The 16566-nt window shown below is 51.8% G+C and overlaps 1 protein-coding gene and 1 long non-coding RNA gene across 6 annotated transcripts in view; one reads left to right on the forward strand and one right to left on the reverse strand.

The window, feature by feature from the left end:
* SYNJ2 (synaptojanin 2) overlaps positions 1-16566 on the reverse strand; it is a 106478-nt gene that overhangs the window by 72426 nt on the left and 17486 nt on the right. For all 4 annotated transcript variants that reach the window (XM_040448769.1, XM_040448770.1, XM_040448768.1 and 1 more), the window contains exon 2: positions 7188-7274. In XM_040448769.1, the coding sequence (XP_040304703.1) occupies positions 7188-7274 (87 nt within the window). The remainder of the gene's footprint in view (positions 1-7187; positions 7275-16566) is intronic.
* Positions 15077-16566, forward strand: part of LOC121013253 (uncharacterized) — a 3472-nt gene continuing 1982 nt past the window's right edge. Inside the window, exons 1-2 of one of the 2 annotated variants that reach the window (XR_005782602.1) lie at positions 15077-15217; positions 16257-16455. This is a non-coding gene — a long non-coding RNA (uncharacterized LOC121013253). Of the gene's footprint in view, positions 15218-15540; positions 16456-16566 lie in introns of those variants that run through there. The other variant, XR_005782601.1, reaches the window with a different exon arrangement.

Raw genomic sequence — 16566 nt, forward strand, 5'->3', positions numbered from 1 at the left:
GAAGCATGGAAAACTTTACGTCCTTCCACCCAAGTTGTGGAGTGGATTTCTAGCACTACTTCCTCAACAGCCTCTGCGTGGGCGGATCAAGTCCCTGGCAAGAGTCCCAGGTTGCTTTGAAGACAGTAGGCATTTCCTGCACAGGGCAGTGGCCCGGAGGAGGCTTGGGATGGGCGGCTGCAGCAGGCATGAAAAGGCTCTTAAAATAAAAGAGACTCTGAGCTCCTGAGTCCTGGGATTGAGGGGCTTGGGAGAAGGCACAGGTGAATAAAGACACCACCCTGGGAGCAGATTGGAACCAAGCACTTTAATGACAGCTGATTCTCAGGGTGGCTGCTTATGAACTCTGTTCTGTGAGCTCCCTCTCAACAGCCCCCTGGGGGAGGTACCATTTTTAGTCCCGTTGTACAGGGATGGAGATGGAGACACAAAGAGGTTAAGAAGCCTGCCCAAGGTCACACAGTGGGGGAGCTGGGATTTGAATCCACTTTCGGGCTATACCACCTGGGCAAGTTACTCAGGTCAAGTCTGGTTCCAGAGACACTGCTCTTACCTATATACTTGCAGAAGGATCGGCAACGTGCCCAACAATGCCGCCATTTCACACATGAGGGACTATCCCCCCAGAGGGAGCTGAATCATCCATCTGCCCAAGTGCACGGCTAGTCTGTGTTGGACCCAAGATGGGTCCAACATGGGTTCACCCAGCCCAAAGGTCTGGCAGCTTCCGATCACGATGGCTTACTGTCTCACTGAGCGTCGCTAAGGTACCCTTTCTCATTTCCAAATTGACACTGAAAGTGTTCATCAGTAGTTTAAATGATTGTGAATAATGTATTTTTCCGGCACCTGCTAAATATTGACATGTAAGAATAAACCTTCTGTAGGCCTCTTTACCATTATCAAGTGGGACCTAGACTCTGGTTTGACAATCATCCTTGTATATTATTTAAAGCAATGCATGAACAAGTTCTTCTTCAACACATGGGATTTTCCTCTGAATTCCCATTCCACTCCCACTCCCCTCAGAATTTCATCCTAATATCACATATTTTGTGCTTCTGTGTCTCATATTGATCATACTGTGCAGTAATTTGATCCTAATGCTGAAAGTGTTTAAAACACTTTGGCCTGTGTTATCATTACAATGATGTTTTAGTACAAAATCAGTCAAACAATGTAAACAAAACGCTCTGCTAAACACTGATTTAACATAAAAAATAAAGATTTGTTGGGAAGGTGGATGGGACCTCTGGTCCATACACCCATGGGTAAATACTATTTATTAACGGAATGAAACTAGATTCTCTACCAATGCTAGTTCTGTTTTTCATTTTTATATGTGAACACTAAGAAACCTTGTTCACATTGATAGATCGATGAAATGTTGCCCAATTATTCTTCAAAGTCCTTCTGAGTCATCTGCCAAAAAAAAAAAAAAAATCGCAAAATCTATCTAGAAAATTACTATTAACGCTGTCAGCCGATATCCCAATTAGGTTCTCCTTCAATTTTGTAGGAAACAAACAACCGGCTGTCACCTGACTTGTAAACAAACTGTTCCCCAGTCACGGGGGTGACTTACTTCCTCCACAGTGCTGACAATATTGTGACCCCTCCCTTTGTTAGCCATCCGCAGGTATTTACTTCCCAGAGCAACACACTGTGTGAGATTCGAGAGGGAGAAGAAGGTAAGATAGAAGAAGGGTGGCTGTGGGTGGGGCAGAGAGACTGAGAAACCAGTCCCTCATCGCAGGGACGTTCTTAGGCAAACCAAGGAGGTGAGGACCTAGAAACCGTTTTCCTCAGCACTGACCAAGCCCGTCGGACAGTCTCTGTGACCCCAGAGGAGCCACACTAGACCACAGCCTCTCCAGAAGGGGCACCTGGCCCTACTCAGCCTGGCACGTGGCTTCCTGTTTCTTCAGTGCTGGCCCATCTTGTCTGGCACCCTTGGGTGTGTGCCACACATGATAGGGTTCAAGGAAAGGGTCCTGGTTCGAGCCTAGCGCTAGACTACCGGGGGTCACTGTCCCCCGGCCTGTCAGTGTGGTGTTGTCTCTAGGGGATAAAAGGGGGGCTGGCGGGGAGCGGGGAGGGCGCTCACCTGCCCCAGGTGTGAGATGTCCCCGTGGGTGCTCACTTTGAGCACAAGATCTAGGCTTTGTTTTAGTAAGGCAGGATCGGTGTTCTCCCAGGGAGGAAGTAGGGCAGGCCTGAGTGGGGGAGGGTCTCAAAAGTCCTTGGTGGAGGCTGAGTTCAGGGGCTTGAAACCAGTAAGAATCTTACAGCAGGGGAAAGACAAAACTCAAACTTGTTTTGGCGTCAGAAGATGAGGCTCTGGCCTCTGCAAGCCTCCATTGGCCTGTAGGGCCTCTGGCCGGTCTCCTACCCTCTCTGGCCCTCAGATGCACCAGGTGGCCTCTATGTCCCTTCCAGCTCAAGGAACTCTGGTTCCGGGGCTCTGGCCAAAGGGAGAGCACACCTGGGTCAGGGGTTGCTGGCCACAGTCGGGGGAGGTCACAGGCCAACAGACACACCAGAGGCAGAAGGGATCACACAGGGACACACACACCCCTCCAGAGGGCAGGAGGCTCACAGTCCAGACAAGTCCTACAGCCTGAGCAAACAGGCTGGAGAAATGGAAGGCAATGACCCCAATATATATTGTTTAAGCGGGGGCAGGGTTTCCGTGTGGGAAGACGAAGAAAGTTCTAGCGACAAATGGTGGTGACGGCCGCACAACATTGTGAACGTCCTTCATGCCGCTGGACTGTACATTTGAGATTAGTCCAAATGGGAAATTTTATCTTCTGTATATTTTACCACACACACAAAAAACCGTGGAGACCTCCGTGTCGATTTTAGAAATTCTTTCCCTCGAGAGGGCTGCCTTCAAGACCCAATGCCAAGGCACCGCTGCCCCAGACCCCCTGGCCCCTGAAGTAACGGGGTCCGTGTCTTATCGAGCTGTGGCCATTGTCATCTGGCTGGGCAGGGCTGGCGCTGGAGTCACCATGAGTCACGCACAGACACAATGCCGTTTGTGCAGGGACAATGCTGGGTGTGTTCTTGCCACTGGGCCTCTGGCTTCCCCTGTGCTGGCATTTCTCTATTTGCTCAGCCTCGGAGCTCACTCCCTAGCCAGGTTCGTGCCGGTCTCAAGCCCGGGGTTCCTATAGACCACCTTACCCATCCTGCTCGTGCAGGACACTCTCCCACTTAAAGCTGCAGACAAAGTAGGAGCTCTGGGCTTTCCCACCCGTGGAGTGGGGCGCTTTGGCCAAAGGGTCCCCAAGGCCTCCCCCCCATGCCGACAAGCTCAGAATTCTAAATACCCTGTATCCACATGGCACAGTTTCAAGGATCTCTTTCACCTTCCCTTTCTAGGACACGAAAGTGGTGCAGATGTCGGTGTGCTGGCAGCTTCCACCAGCTCACGGGAGCCAGCCATGCACATCTTTCCCCAGCTCCGCACTGCAGCCTGAAATCAGCCAGGGGCGGGTTATCTACTCCGTGGAGATTGGCAAACACTACACATCGGGGCTTTCCCCCCGGAGAGCTGGATGTCAAATATTTACCAGCACCCCACTGCAGATAGGTAATAAGTCATTCTAACTCTGATGAAGGCCATCATACCATTTCAAGACTTTCTGGAGAATACTGCAGGCCCTGAATGTCAAGACTAAAGACTACCAGGGGCGCCTGGGTGGCTCAGTCCGTTAAGCCTCCAGCTTCGGCTCAGGTCATGATCTCATAGTCTGTGGGTTCAAGCCCGGCACCAGGCTCTGAGGTGACAGCACAGAACCTGGAGCCTGCTTTGGATTCTGTGTCTCCCTCTCTCTCTGCCCCTCCTCTGCTTGCGCTCTCTCGAAAATAAATAAACATTAAAAAAATTAAAAAAAAAAAAAAACCTAAACACTTTTAAATCTCCTGCTCCTGCAACTTTTCATGTTGCAGTGACTTCCCATAGAAATCAGCCCTACGCTAGCCTGTGTGCAAACTAACCACCCACTGGGAGTCAGTGACCTGACCTTTACCCCACACCTAGTTCTCCCAGAGGGACCCGTCTGCAGGCCAGGCCTCCCACTCAGTACAGACTATGTTCATTCTCCCCTATAAATCTCTTTTGAATTATGTAATAGAGAGATGAGGTGGTTTTCATGATTTTGCAGGTCGGAAAACAGCCCTAGGGAGATTAATAAATCCAGAAGGTGAGTCTGTTGTGAAGCTGGAAAGAGAGTCTAGAAGGGCTGGCTTGTAGGCTGGGTACTACATAACTCCAGAGGACACAATTCATTACAGACCTCAACGTCCTCAACCCTTGAGGCTATGAGCCAGGGAGGCTGTGAGAGCTGAGGTTAAAAGGGAGTTAAATCCCTGTAATCACTGGGATAAATTCTTCTGACTGCTATACCCTCACTTTCTATGCTTTGGATTACAGATGCATCAGGAAAGCCAACTCTCTGGCTGACTGTGGAGGCTCCACCCCCTTCCTGCTGGCATTTCAGGGAAGGAGAGACTTAAGCTCTCCATGAAAACCTAGGAACCTGGGATAAAGCTTTTATGTAATTTTTGTGCATGTTTCTTCATTTCTAACATAAAAAAAGCTATTTTCACTTAGGCAGACTGAAATTGAACAACTTGCCCCAAGTCACAAGCCTGAGGGGAAGAGTCTTTCTTTGTCCAGAGACCCTCAGCCTAAAACAGTCAAAAGGGAGGCCCGTCCCCAACTGGGGCTGGCTGTCTTTGTGGCAACCAAAAATTGGGATTTCACTCTGCACTGCCCGACACCTCAAGAGGTGAGAGGAAGACATTATAGTTCTGGGCTGGGGCCTTCCAGCAGGAAAAGAAAACCAAGTTAAAGCCAAGCACTCCTTCATGGAAGCGAAGGAGATTTGAAACACTCGATTATAAGGCCCATCCTTCCATCCTTCAGATATCCTAGGGCCCTTTCAGGAACGTGTCGAAACAGGCCAAATAATTCTGGCATCCTCCCCACCTCAGACAGCTTCAGCAGCACGACCACCAACCCCCCGACCCCCGGAGGGTGACTCTGGCACGTGGGGCTGGGAGTATTCAGAGGACAGAAGGAGTGGGCGCTGGGGACTTGACAGGTGTCCGTGCCAGGGGCTCGGTCCTGCTCTCGCCTGGCCCCCAGGGCCTGTGCACACTCACCCCTCAGGGGAAGGGCAGGGTGTGGCTGTGAGAAGGGAGGAGGGTCTTGCAGCTCTAGGAGCTGGCCACCTCTCTCCGAGTCCTGCCCTGGGATGGTTCCTCGACATCCTGCTGTGAGCCTTGGGCCGGACACCCTGCAGACACCCTGGCCCCTTTGACAAATGCTTCTCTGGGGGCTGACCAGTTTCTGCCCAGCTTCATGACAGAACAGCCCAGTGGCTGAAAACAGCCCCAGGTACCAGAAGGCACAAGTTTAAAACCCAGGTCACCACCCAAGGACTGCCCAACCTTAGGCGAGCGACAGCACTGTGCTAAATCCGGGGCTCGGTCAGGTGCAAAGTGGATCATTAATTTATTTAGGAGGAAAACACTGCCAATTATAACTGCAAGATGCCAACAACTGTAACACATCCTAAGAGCCAAGACGCTACAATGTAAAAAAAAAAAAAATCTGTCACAGAACAGACAAAATACAGCACTTAAGTTTTCTCGGCTTCTCTTTTTCTGTCTGTAAAGCAGGACATTAATGGCACCTGCCTCACAGGCTGTTGGGAGAACCAGGTTAATACATGAAAACACTTAAAATGGTGTCGACCACAGGGTAAGAAGGGAAGGTCAGCCGTCATTCCCACATCATCATCATCACCGAGGCTAGGACCACAGGCATTTTTTGTAACCTTGGAAAAATCACTGCGGGGACAAATCCTGGCAGGCAGCCCCATTTCATGGAAAAAGCAAGTGTCTGGAGGCAGTTAGATCTGCGTTTGAACCCTAACTACACTCCTTACCTTAGGCAATTACGTTAACCCTCTGAGCCTGCTTCCGTTACTATAAACAGCGGAAAAGATGCAACATCAAATTGGCTTATTTTTAGGATTAAATAAGTTCATGTATCTCTAGCCCTTGGCACAAAACAGACATTTAATAAACGCATTTGTCGTGGACGTGCTGAATGCTTTTCCTACACACTATTTGAAAAATGATCAGTGCAATCATCATAGTTCGGGAGAAACCATCCCATGAAAGAAAGACCCAGAAAAGTAACGGCAAACACAGTGCTCTTCTGTCGGCTTAGAAACTCCTCAGCCTCTGAGCACAGCTGCTGGGGGAGGCATGGAGCCGTGACATGCTCGGCTCAGGGGGAGCCATGTGCCCGAATGTGGTCATCTCACAGCCAATTCTCATTTTGAGAAGCAGCGCTGAGAATCGGGGATGTCACCTGTGCTCTCGTCTTGGCCCCACATGTCCCTGGAGACGCTGGGTGGGACCAACATAAGTCAGGGGGCCGAGAGAGGAGAAAGGAAACGGTGGCCGCAGACCCAGAGGAGCACCAGGGCTCCCATGAGGTCCAGGAGCACAGAGGTGACAATGCAGGGGCCCCACGGAAAGGCTGTCCAGCTGACAGCTCAGCCCCAAGGGACCACACTGAGATGCCCACTTGTCCCTGTGAGTTCTCTGCCTTTTCCAAATCAGACGACATGGCCCATTTTTCACATGTACTTTCCTTTCCTCTCCCTCACGCCCCACCCTCGGCGTCCCATGGCAGGTGCTCTGGGCTCCTCTGCCTGGTCAACACGCCCAGTCCTGGCTCTTCTTCAAGATACCCCGTGAGTCCAGGGGGCTTCTGACCTCCCACATCCACCCCTTCCCGAGTACAGATCCCTTGTAAGTGACAAACAGTCCCCTGGGCAGACCCCACAGACCTGACTTTGGAAAAACTCGGGTCCTGGAGGGCAAACAATGAAGGTGAGCTTCCTTTGCACACAATTCTTCTCCTCCAGCGGCACAGACAGGTGAGCGCCAGGCTGCATCCACCTTGACCTCCTCCCCAGCGTGGAGGAACAGGCGCAGCGAAATAAAGAAACGTTTTAAAAGATCCTAACAGCTAAAATGAAATGCCTAAATCCGGCAGTCTTTCCAAACGAGCATGAGAGAAGCTCTGCCCGGCTCCCTAGAAGTGTAGCATCAGACGTTCTGACAGCTGCTGTTCTGTCTGATCAGGGACTTACCAGATTTTAACCTGAGCTCCCCCAGGCAGCCGTAAGCGTCGGTGATCTTTCCATACTGGCCTTTAATGACCTCCTTCTCTTCCGGAGCTAGGGGAGAAACACATCACAGACAGCATCAGCCTGGGTCTCCTGTTGAAGTTCCTTCACTGCAGCCTTCTCCAATCTGGCTCCCCACCCACTCGAAAAAGAAAACGCAGAGACAATAGCTCGGCCTCAAGTAACGTGTGTGGAGGTTTTATGATCAGCGAATCACCAAGCTGCAGAGATTTAGACCTTCCCACAAAAAGCTTGGTCTCTGGAAGCGCCCACAGCTCCCTGGGGCCTGGGGAGGGTGAGGAGAGTCCCTGGCTGGCCAGAGGTGCTGGGGTGCAAGCCAGGAGCAGGTGCCTCAGGCCCAGCCCTGCCCACAGGCTCTGAAACAGGAGTGAGTCATTGTTACCTGATGGGGAGGGGGGGGGGACCTTCCTTCCTAAATATTGGCCACTGGAGGCTCTCGTCCTGTGAGCGCCCTCCTCCCTGCAGGGACCTGCTAACATAGGGGAGGCTGAGCAGAAAACCCACGTGCCCCAGGCACCCCAGGCCCGGGCCCAGGGGATCCCAAGGAGAGCCGCATGAGCAGAGCCCCCGGTCTTGAGCAGTGGCCACCAGTGCTCAGGACAAGACACGGCCCAGGGTGAAAGCAAGACAAGACAGCAGACCGACTGACAGACAGAAGGACCATGGGGAGCAGGGAGCCTGTGACCTACAAGGGCCCCACAGACCCATTGGCATTTACAGTGGCAGACCCTTGGACCCCTTCTCTGAAAAATGTTTCCACATGCAGAGAATGGGGAAAAAACCTCAATGAATCCTCAAATAAGGGCCTGGCAAACACCATTAGGGAGATTTACTAGGAGAGCAGTCACTCAGCCTCTGAATTACTGTGATAGACAGACTCTTAATCTAGGGTGACAGAGGAAAGCCCGGCAGATGCTGCAGCTTTGCAGGATAGTGCTGGGGGGATCTGTGTAACCTCTACAACTGTGTGCAAAATATTTGGACACAAATATTGGACAGTGCAGCTCCACACTGTCAGTGAGGAGCCCAAGGCAGGGCTCAAACTCACGAACTGTGAGATCATGACCTGAGCAGAAATCAAGAGTTAGACACTCAACCAACTGAGCCACCCAGGTGCTCCCTGGGTATATATTTTTATGGGGCTGGAGGCACAGTTTTTGTCAGAATCTCAAAGGACTTAGTGACTCTGAAAAGGTTAAGAACCAGTGTAATCAATTACATTTCCCCCCAACATTCACATGGACTTTTCTGATTGATTAGGCTTTTGGTGGGGGGAGGGGAGAGTAACCTAAAGCTAATTATGAGAAGGACTGGGGGCCACAGTCCCACCTCTTCCATCCGCTGGGTTCAGAGAAGGGGCGGCTGGGAGGCGGGTGATTCACTACTCTCCTGCTGCTGCTACGGTGACAAATGACCAGACCCAGTGGCTCAAAATAACACACATTCATGAGTTGACACCTGTGCAGGTCAGAAGTCTCTGAAATGGGTTTTACTGGGTTAAAATCAGTGTTGGCAGGACTGCATTCCCCAAGAAGCTCTGGGGAAAACCTGTTTCCTGGCATTTTCCAGCATCTAGAGGCCGTGTGCCTTCCTGGGCTCCTGCCCACCTTCTTCAAAGCCAGTGACTGCATGGCTCGGGGCTCTGCTCCCACTGTTACTTCTTGTTCTCTCTCCCTCTCCTGCTACCCTTCTCCCTCTTTTAAGGGCCCCTGTGAGTTACCCAGGTAACCCAGGACAAGTTCCTTAACTTACTCAAGTCGGCAAAGTCCCTTTTGCCATGCAAGGTAACAGGCACAGGAACTAAGGACTAGGATGCTGACATCTTAGGGGCCCACAGATGGCCACAGCCCATTCCCTGGAGGCCACAGGCCTCCTACTCCCACAGGATGATGCGTGAGAGGGACAAGGTATTCTCTCCACTCCCTGCATCTGTTCCTGGCTGACGTGAACAACATCCTCTGCCCAGAGGTGACGACAAGCCCACTGGATTTTTTTTAAGTTAATTTATTTATTTATTAAAAAATTTTTTTAATGTTTATTTATTTTTAAGGGGGAGAGAGACAGAACACGAGCAGGGGAGGAGCAGAGAGAGAGGGAGACACAGAATGTGAAGCAGGCTCCAGGCTCTGAGCTGTCAGCACAGAGCCTGACATGGGGTTCGAACTCATGGACCGTGAGATCATGACCTGAGCCAAAGCAGACGCTTAACCGACTGAGCCACCCAGGCGCCCAATAAGCCCACTGTTAAGGGCCAAGCACTGTGTCATGTGCCTACAGAGAGGCCTCCTTGAAATGGGCCTGCTCCCTGCTCTGGGACAAGTAAACCCCGTGAAAACCCAGGCTCACGGGAAGACACGAATGTCCCTCCTGCAGGCCACAGGCATGGCCAAACTCTGCATACGGGTGCTGCGGGCAGAATCAGGAGAGGTAAACCAGGCAGCTTGTGGCTCTCATCTCAGTACACACGCTGGCAAAGCAGGAGAGTAATTCGGACACAAATATAAATATTTCAACCCTCAGAGCTTTACAAAGCCTTCGAACAGAATCCTTAAGCCTGACTATCATCGCGTTCTCATTTGTGCGTGGCATGCATTACCTCTGCAAACAACCCTGACCAAAGAAAACAAAACATCAGGGATCTGCTCCCCGAGGCGATGTGGTCGAATCCACACTTCAGAGGTGGGGACGCGCCCACAAGGCCAGGCTGAGGGAATAAAACTGACCGCTTGCCCTGCTGGACCACAGGTGACAAGCACGTGGGTCACAGCCCCCGTCACCAGGAAAAGTAAACTAATCCAAATTAAAAAGGACTCTTCAGGGGCGCCTGGGTGGCGCAGTCGGTTAAGCGTCCGACTTCAGCCAGGTCACGATCTCGCGGTCCGTGAGTTCGAGCCCCGCGTCGGGCTCTGGGCGGATGGCTCAGAGCCTGGAGCCTGTTTCCGATTCTGTGTCTCCCTCTCTCTCTGCCCCTCCCCCATTCGTGCTCTGTCTCTCTCTGTCCCAAAAATAAATAAACGTTGAAAAAAAAAATTTTTTTTTTAAAAAAATAAAAAAAAAAATAAAAAGGACTCTTCATCCTCATATTTACTTATTACTTATTTTTTAATGTTTTATTTATTTTTGAGAGACAGAAAGAGACAGAGTGCAAGCAGGGGAGAGAGAGAGAGAGAGAGAGAGAGAGAGAGAGAGGGAGACACAGAATCCGAAGCAGGCTCCAGGCTCCGAGATGTCAGCGGAGAACCCAACGTGGGGCTCAAACCTACAAACTATGAGATCATGACCTGAGCTGAGGTCAGAAGCTTAACAGACTGAGCCACCCAGGCGCCCCTGAGCCAGTCCTTTTAAAGTCCAGACCCCCCGCAGGCTGTCTCTCCTGGAAGCGTATTTTCTCATTTCTTCTTCTCCAACGCTCCTTCTGACCCTCACCGTGTACGAGCGGGTGTGTTCTACTTCCACAGTGCAGACCCCTGCCCTGCCTTCAATGCCCCCCCGCCAGCACTCCTAGAGGCCTGGCCTCTCAGGCAGCCTGTTCCCAAATCACCCGACACCCCTCCTTGTCCCAAACAACTATACTTCCTCAGGTTAGAAGGAAGAAGAACTCCGTTATCCATTTTGCTCTTCAAAAGGGAGCTCACAGCTCCAATGTCTACAAGCGCGAGGCAGGTAGTGAGTGAATGAAGCGGCGGGAGGGACCACAGGTGACCAGGGGACACGCGGCCCCTCTAACAGGGGGCAGATGGTCAGTTCCAGGCCAGCCCTGTGCCGGCGAGCTTCCAGTTTTTTGAGAGAAATAGGACACTCCCGAGTTTTCAATGCTGGCAACCAATCCACATTTATTTTAGGCATCGTGTGGGCCGCACACACCTCTGCAGACCGTATTTGGCCTGCCCATTTGCAACTCCTGTTCTCCCTTTCTTAATGTCTCGAAAATAGTCTATTCCTGTCTTTCACACTTTGGTTGCACTTCCCGTAGGTTTTTCCACGTTAGAATGCAATTTGCTTCCCCTCCCACTGGCCACGGATTTCCAGCCCTTAAGGAAAGTCCTCTCATTGACTCTCCCACCCTCTTCCTCATCCACCCCTTGCCCCTGGGCCTCAGCCGTGCACCCAGCGTACCGAGAGGCTGCCACAGCTGGCACTGGCCGAGACACACATCCAGCAGCGAACCAAACGGGCAAAATCCATCTACAGCAGGACTGGACAAGGCAGGCATCTGGCGGTGTTGCAGAGAAGGAACGTGTGTCATGAATGGGTGTGAGATGACAATGGAGGCCAACCCGGGAGGGGGTGGGAGCCAGGTTGCCACGGCGGGGCGGGTGAGGCCACCTCGGCACCAGGTACTGCACAAGCTTCCTGCCAAGAACAGGCCAGCTCGGTAAGCACAACACAGACAGTGACATGAGCTAAGGAGAAAAAGTGAGCAGGGAAGGGGGTATAAAACGCGTGTGTGTGCGCGTGATTTTATATAGTGTAGTCTGAGAAAGCCTCATTGGAAGCGTGACTTTCAAATGCAGGCTTGAAGGGAATGAGGGATGGCTGAGTGAAGGTGGGGGGTGGGCACTACAGGCCCAGGAGATGGTGTGTAAAGGTCCTGGGGCAGAAGCAAATTCCTGACATATCTGAGGACCAGCGAGGGGCTCAGTGTCTGACAGAGGAAATGGAGTTGGGGATCCATTGTAAAAGAGCTCTGTAGGTCAAAAAAAGACTTGGGGTTTCACTGTAGGGTGGAGGATTGCTCTGGCTGCTCTGTTGAGAACAGATCCTAGAGGGGCAAGGGGAAAAGCAAGGAGACCCCTTAGGAAGCATTACAATGATCCAGAGAAGAGATGATGCTAGCTTGGACCAGGGTGGTAGCAGTGGAGGTGTTGAGAAACAGCCCAATTCTGGACACACACGCACGTATACACACACACACACACACACACACACACACACACACACACACACATATCTATACACAAACACGTGCTTTTTCACTATGGACACTTCCAAAGAAAACAGAGCACTGTAACAACCCTACGTACCCACACTACCATGATCCTACCACCTCCTCTGCCATCAGCTCTTGGCCAACCCTGTTTCACTCCTACCCCCCCCCCACTCTCCTGTACCTTAGATCAGTGGGTCCTATAATGTGGACCTGAGACAGTAGGCATCAACCAGCATTAGAAATACAAATTATTGGGCCCACTGCAGCCCCAATGAGTCAGAAACTCTGGCCTCAAGACTCAGTAATCTGTTTTAATGAGTCCTTCAGGTAAAAATCATTGCCCTAGATTATTCTGAGCAAATCCCAAACTTCCTGTCGCTTCAGCTATAAATACCTCAGTAAGAATCTCTGAAAGATAAGGGTTCCTTTTAAAAACACAACCACAATACCATCCTCACATCTAAAAACTTTACCCATAATTCCTTAACATCATCAGATATCTGCATATATTTTGAAGGTTGAACCAAAAGGATTTGTGGACAGACTGGACATGGGATATGAGAGAAAGAGAGGGTCCAACGATGATGCCAAATTTTTCTCCTGGACAGTGGGAAGGCTGGAGCAGCCGTCACCGGGATGACGGAGACTGACAGGACAAGCCTGGATGGAACATCAGGAGCTCAGGTCAGATGGGTCAGCCTGCCGTGCCCCCAGGCACCCCAGCACAGACATGGAGGGCACAGCTGCACCGGCCTGGAATCCAGCCGAAGATACAAACAGGGGCCCCAGCAAAGAGAAGGTCTTTAAAATCCAGAGACTGGAGGGGATCACCCGGGAAGTGAGTGCGTCTGAAACAGTGTGTTCAAAAGTCAAGTAGAATGAAGAGAAATGTCCAAAAAGATGTTAAGGAAACAGGAAGCGTGTGGTGTCCTGGAGGTCAGAGAAGAAAGAGTTTGAAGGACACAGGAGTGGTCAGCAAGTTCAGATGCTGCTCTATGTCCCACAACATGACAACAGAGCGTCCTTCCAGTTAGGCACTGATGAGCCAGAAAAGAGCAGTGTACGGGGAGCTGAGGGGCAATGGAGAGGGAGAGGGAAATGGAGGTTGTGTGTAGAGACAATTCTTTGAGGAACTGTGTGTATGTGTGTGTGTGTGTGTGTGTGTGTGTGTGTGTGCATGCACGTGCCTATGGGTCCATGTGTGTGTATGTATGTTTATGTGCATGCACGTATGTGCATGTATGGGTATGTGTCTATATGTGTTTCGTGCATGCATATGTGTGCATGTGTGTATACACGCATTTACGTGCATGTGGGTATGCATGTGTGAGCACATGTGTGTGCCTGCATGCATGCACTGCTGGAAATGCTCTGGGACAGTAAAAACTGATGTAGTAGGAGAGGGGGAGCTGTGAGGTGGCAATGGCATCTGTCTGCAGGGTAGTGGGTCTCCAGAAACTTGCAGCTACACATGGGCAGCTTCTGGTGAGGGGAAGAGGATGTCACTGGTGGTATCACCAACTAAGCAGGATGAAGCAGGAGGGGGGCAAGGGCACACAGGGCGGGGGGTGGGGGGATGTGCACGGCAGAGCTAGCGGCTGTGACTCATGAAGCCAAAGGGGGCCGGCGCGGGACTGTGGTGGGGTGGCAGGTCTGGGACCGCAATCCCAGCAAGGGTCAAAAATCGCTGAGCTGGAGAACTAAGGGCTGAGTTGAGAACTGGGGGCAGTAGGTGCAGAGTGGACGTTCTGACATAGATGGGGCACCAGAGCATGGCCGTGGGAGAGAGTGGCCGAGCCAGGGTGGAGCACACACTGGTGGTGCGGGGAGGTCAGGGAGCCCAAGGCCAAGGTCTTCAGAAGGATCCCCATGGTGACTAGAGGTACCAAACATGGGGGCAAGACTCAGCCTCAGAGAGACCGACAGAGAACAGGGTAAAATCCCCAGGAAGCAGGCAATTCCAATACAGGGCGATGGGCGATGGGGTTCCTTGATGTGTGTGGCAAAGGGTTAACACAGCCTCCAAGAGAACTGACCTTAGATTACCATTCTAGTCCTGTTTCCCTGGTAACCTGATAAAAGTTATCTGTGTTACTAGACAGCATGGCTTAGGACTGAAAATAGTCCTGACTGGTAGAAGGCATCTGGACTGAGAGGAACCACAGGTGACCCATCATAACTGTAAAGGGGTCATGTGGACACTCATGGAATGAACGAGCCTGTCCTTGGAAGCTCTGCCACCCGACACTGGACTCTGTGGGGAGTTAGACTTCTCTGCAAACAGCCCTGGCACGCACATCTAGTGAGTGAAGTATGCCTAGGGTCTCCAGATGGCCGTGTGAACGTACAGGGCCACTAGGAGGAATACTCCAGAGAAGGAGCGTGCCCCCCACTGCCCTGCCAGCAAGGTGTGGTTCCTGTCCTAAATCCCCAGCGGGGTCCTGACAGCCTCAATGTTTGGACGAGGCTTGGAAGTCCTCCAGTAGGCACTGTACGTTGAGATTGCAAGTTGAGTGCTTTTAGGGAGGAGGGAAGCAGAGTGTCTGGAGGTGGCAGAGAGGGGACTAGGGGGCACACATCCCACCCCCGGGGCCAATGGGCCAAGGGAGTAGAAGAGAAACAGCCACCACCTAGGCCTACCGGGGAAGGGGTGGCTTGCCCCAAAGCAAGACAAACTTGGCCTGATGTCCCGAGGCTGGGGCTGGTGTCAGCAGGAGCAGGAGTGACTGAGGCAGCCAGAATGCGCTCTGCTTCTTAAGATCCAGGTCACACAGACCATATTCCTGGTCCGCAGATAGCCAGTCCAGATCAATAATCAAACCAGCCACACGTGTTTTCTTTCTTTCATAATAAATTCCACGATAACACACCATAAGGAAACTCCAGTGAAGCCCAGCCCACACGTCACAAAAATAAGTAGGTCAATTTAACGATGCCGACAGCCCAAGACTGAGGTACCATTTGTGGCTGCATTCTTGTGTATGATTTTAGACCATCTTCTTGTATTTCAGGGTCTCAAGAGGATAGCAGCATCCAGATCAAGGTCAGTGTCTCCTCCATGAGCTCAGTTCAGACTGGCTTGTGACTGTTCCTTCCAGAGTTATCAGTTTGGAGCTAAAGCAGCTCTTCAGAAAGACAATGGATTTTCTCAGGCGGGCGGATGGAGGCGCAGGAGGGTTGCTAAGCAAAGTGCAAATCAAAACATCAGTCTGTACTGGAAGCTTGAGAGCCAAGATGAAAGCCAACCCGGGAGACACACGTCAGCCCCAATAAGAAACTTTCCTGTACTGGCCACTGCTTCTCTTTCTCACCAAAAAAGTCCAGGCCACACAAAAGAGCCAGGGTGGGGAGGGGGTGGGGGGAGGGCACTGAAAAACACAGGAGCAAACGCACTGCCTCCCATCGAGGCTGTGTTCGCCTGTATAAACCAACCAGAGAAAATAAAAGGGAAATTTATCATCGCCTGCAGCCACAGCTGGGAAAACATCTGTGGGACAGGGGTGGGCCCCTCCACACTCCCCTCCCTGCACTGAGGTCAGCTGTGGCTGTGACCAGGCCAGAGGAGGAGGCCAGCATAACAATACCTGTTTCTCTAGAAACATGTGCGTGTTTGCTGGGTACATAGGGGCTGATCCCGTAGCCCAGATCCTTGGGGGCAGTGTTGACCGCCTGACCACGGATCTCATTCCTGGGCCTTCATTCCCCACCCACGCCCCGCCGCCCCCGGCTCTCCTCCTGGAGCAAGTCCTCATGTGTCACCACTCCCTCATGTAACAAGCCCTTCACTTTGCTTCCTATGACTAACAAATCAGGTCCACCGGCCGCCTGGCACTGGAGGTTCTATTTACAGCTATCTTTTCAGTTTCCTCTCTGACTAGCCAAACCAGTTCCTCGGGACATCTCTCTCTCTCTTCTTCCTTCCCCAGTTATCCCTTCATCTGAAAGACCCTCCCAGCCCTGCTAAGACCCCACCTCAGAGCCTCCTCCCTTGCAGAGAAGCGCTATTTCCATGCATGCCCCTTCTTATGCTGTAGGACATGCGGGGACGAAGGTGTGACTTTCCCCTTCCTTCCGTCACTCAGCAAGGACTCCCGATGCCCACTCTGTGCCAGATGTTGCTCTGAGCACCGGGGAGAATGGCAGCAGCAGGGAGGCAGGAACTCGAAGGAGCACTGCTTCACAAAAGGGGCGTGATCACCTGGGTGGTGCCGCTGGTTGGAGGGCAGACCCATAAGGTAGAAGACATGGGGATCTTAAGGAAGAGCTTCAGAGGCGTGGCAGGTACCAAAGCCGGGCTTAAGTGTGTCACAGGAGGATGTGGGGTGAGTGGAGATAGCAAGGGAGGACGACCTTTTCATGTGAGGTAATGGTAATGGAGCCGGGGGGGGGGGG

Source organism: Herpailurus yagouaroundi, unplaced genomic scaffold (assembly GCF_014898765.1).
Source record: "Herpailurus yagouaroundi ecotype Mexico unplaced genomic scaffold, PumYag 198, whole genome shotgun sequence".
Taxonomy (NCBI): Eukaryota; Metazoa; Chordata; class Mammalia; order Carnivora; family Felidae; genus Herpailurus; species Herpailurus yagouaroundi.